The sequence below is a fragment of the Formica exsecta genome, unplaced genomic scaffold (genome assembly GCF_003651465.1).
Source record: "Formica exsecta isolate Colony F162 unplaced genomic scaffold, ASM365146v1 scaffold983, whole genome shotgun sequence".
Classification (NCBI taxonomy): Eukaryota; Metazoa; Arthropoda; class Insecta; order Hymenoptera; family Formicidae; genus Formica; species Formica exsecta.
In genome coordinates, this window is record NW_021853745.1 from 19589 (window position 1) to 22881 (window position 3293).

The 3293-nt window shown below is 48.4% G+C and overlaps 1 protein-coding gene across 1 annotated transcript; it reads left to right on the forward strand.

Annotated features, from left to right (window-relative positions):
- Positions 1–2027: 2027 nt before the first annotated feature.
- On the forward strand, positions 2028–2528 carry LOC115245512. The gene has a single exon (XM_029823883.1). It carries the CDS (start codon positions 2028–2030, stop codon positions 2526–2528), a length of 501 nt encoding a protein of 166 aa, XP_029679743.1.
- The last annotated feature ends 765 nt before the right edge of the window (positions 2529–3293 follow it).

A 3293-nucleotide genomic window follows, 5' to 3' on the forward strand; every position in this document is an offset into this window, starting at 1 on the left:
CGACCTTTTGCTACAAGAGGGAATTATAAGACCATCAAAAAGTCCTTGGGCATCACCGCTACACATGGTGCCTAAAAAAGAGAATAACTGGAGACCATGAGGAGACTACCGCAAACTAAATGCGAGAACGATTCCAGACAGCTACCCAATTCCGCACATAGAGGACTTCGCGCAAACTCTGCATCAGAAACAGATCTTCACAACAATCGATCTAGTACGGGCATACAACCAGATCCCGGTACATCCCGCCGATATAGCAAAAACGGCAATAGCAACACCATTCGGACTCTACGAATTTCTATACATGCCATTCGGATTGAGAAACGCTGCACAAACATTTCAACGTTTTATAAACGAAACCCTGCACGGACTGGATTACTGTTATGCCTACATAGACGACATATTGATATCTCGAAATCAAAAGAGGAACACAGTAAACATTTGAGAGAAGTCTTCACCCGATTAGATACATACGGGATCAAAATAAATCCAGCTAAATGTGTTTTTGAGGCAAAGCAAGTAAAGTTTCTCGGATACCTCGTGTCACAAGAAGGTACTAGGCCACTTCCTGAAAAAGTCGAGGCCATAAGAAACTTCCCAAAACCTAGCTGCATTAAACAAATGCGCCAGTTCTTGGGGATAATAAACTTTTATAGACGTTTTATCCCCGGAGCTGCTAAAGAACAAGCAATTCTCAACGACGTGCTGAAAGGTCCAAAGAAGAAAGGAAAAACGCCTATCAAATGGACGACAGAGCTGGAAGAAGCATTCACCAGCTGTAAAAACAGCTTAGCTCGAGCGACACTACTAGCACATCCAGATCCAGCAGCAGAATTAGCGGTAACAACAGACGCCTCAGACACCGCAATCGGAGCTGTAGTCCAGCAACGAGTAGACGGACAATGGCAGCCACTCGCGTTCCTAAGTAAAAAAACTTAACAACGCACAAAAGCAGTATAGCCCGTATGATCGAGAGCTACTAACGATCTACGTCGCTGTAAAACATTACAGACACTTGCTAGAAGGACGGACATTCACAATATACACGGACCACAAACCAATTACGTTCGCCTTCAGACAAGACTCACTGCGCAGCTCACCACGGCAAGCAAGACACCTCGAATTGATCGGACAATTTACAACCGACATTCGACACGTCTCCGGAAAAGAAAACGTCGTGGCAGATTCTCTTTCTCGCGTAGAAGCTGTAGAAAAAGCAGTAAACTACAAAGCACTCGCACGAGCACAAGAGGAGGACCCAGAATTACAAAGGATCCTGAAAGCAGAGAAAGGATTAAAACTAACGAAGATATCTCTTCCCGGAACAATAACCGGATTGTATTGCGACACAGAAACGCCAATTACACGACCATACGTACCAGAAGCACTACGCCGACAAATCTTCCTGTCACTGCATAACCTAGCACATCTAGGAAGAAAGGCAACAGTAAAACTCATCACACAACGATACGTATGGCCACAAGCACAAAAAGACTGCACAAGATGGGCACAAGCATGTATACCATGCCAAAAAGCAAAAATCTCAAGGCATAATCAAGCACCGTTGGGAAACTTCCTAAATCCCACACAGAGATTCTAACATATACACATGGACATCGTAGGACCTCTACCAATTTCAAAGGGATACCGATATTGCCTAACCATCATAAACCGATTTTCGAGATGGCCAGAAGCCATCCCAATACGAGACATAACCGCAGAGACAGTCGCACAACACTTATACACCGAGTGGATCACACGCTACGGCACACCAGCAAGAGTTACAACGGATCAGGGCCGACAATTTGAAGCAGATTTATTCAAACAGCTAACACAGCTAACCGGTACGACGCACATAAGGACAACAGCATACCACCCGGCAGCCAACGGAATGGTCAAGCTTACACAGACAATTGAAGGGCGCAATCAAATGCTATCAAACCACCTCATGGACGGAAGTACTTCCAACAATACTGCTGGGCATTAGAGTTGCATGGAAGGAAGACCTGCAGGCAACCCCCGCCGAAATGGTTTATGGAGAAACAATCCGTCTCCCTGGACAATTCCTATGGGAACAACAGGGACAGGAGAGAGAGCAACAAGCAGACACAGTAGTAGAGAAACTACGCAGAACTATGCAACAGTTAAGACCCGTTATAAAAAGGCACGGACAGAAAGCAGTATTCATATTCAAGGACATGGCAACGACACCACAAGTCTTCGTACGACACGACGCCCCAACCGGAGCGCTACAACAACCATACGACGGACCATACGAAGTACTGCAAAGAAACGAGAAGACATACAAGATCAAGGTCAACGGAAAACCAGTCAACATCTCAATAGACAGACTGAAACCAGCTTACGTCCTAGAAGGAGAACCAACGCCAACAACGCCAACATCGCCAACAACGCCAACATCGCTAGCAACGCCAACAACGCAAGAGCGGGAACAACCAATAAAAAAGGGACACACCCGATCCGGAAGACCAACACGTCCACCGGTCAGATTCAATATCGACCAATAAAGGGACTTCACCACAACCAAGGGGGTCCTGTGGCGGATAATCCACCACCAAGTATAAGCGCATGCCATATAAGGCGCGGGAAATAAAGGTCCACGCGCTAATCACGTGCCGCGCGCACAACAAGGACCACGCGCTAAGCACGTGCCGCGCGCAGGACGAAGAACACGCGATAAGCACGTGCACAGCAGCTCAAGTAGTCAAATACCTAACCGCGAGACGGCGAATTGGGCAAACCGAAATCTCGCTATCAGAATACCATCAACAACAGTATATAAGGTAGCGAAGCGACAAGGCAGATCAGTCTGCTCACGCTTTCGAGAGCGCAAGCAACAGATACGTGAGCACGACTCTTTTGATATCCGCCTAGAGCGACTAAAAGCTGTTAAACAGCGCCCCTACAGATTCGCCTTCACGACCGCTGCCGCCCCGATCACCAGGGGCCGACCTACGGCAGAGAGCGGACCAGGAGAGCACACAGCAAACGAGCGAACGAGCAAATAGACGAGTGCAGTGGTCACTACTGCCCTGGAAACTGGAGCCGCTGGAGATACCGGCCGCCACCTTCACACGACCTCCAAGGTGCCTGCTCGCTACCTGGGACATACGGCTAAGGAGGTACACGTCACCCTCTTATCCAGGAACGGTGCCAGCGCTTCTAACACCACCAGCGCTAACACCGCCCAGGAGCGGCGCTAAGAGAGGCGGCAGACAGGAACAAGCCACTCAGACGGACCGTCGCAGCCTGGTGCATCGCGGCACACAACA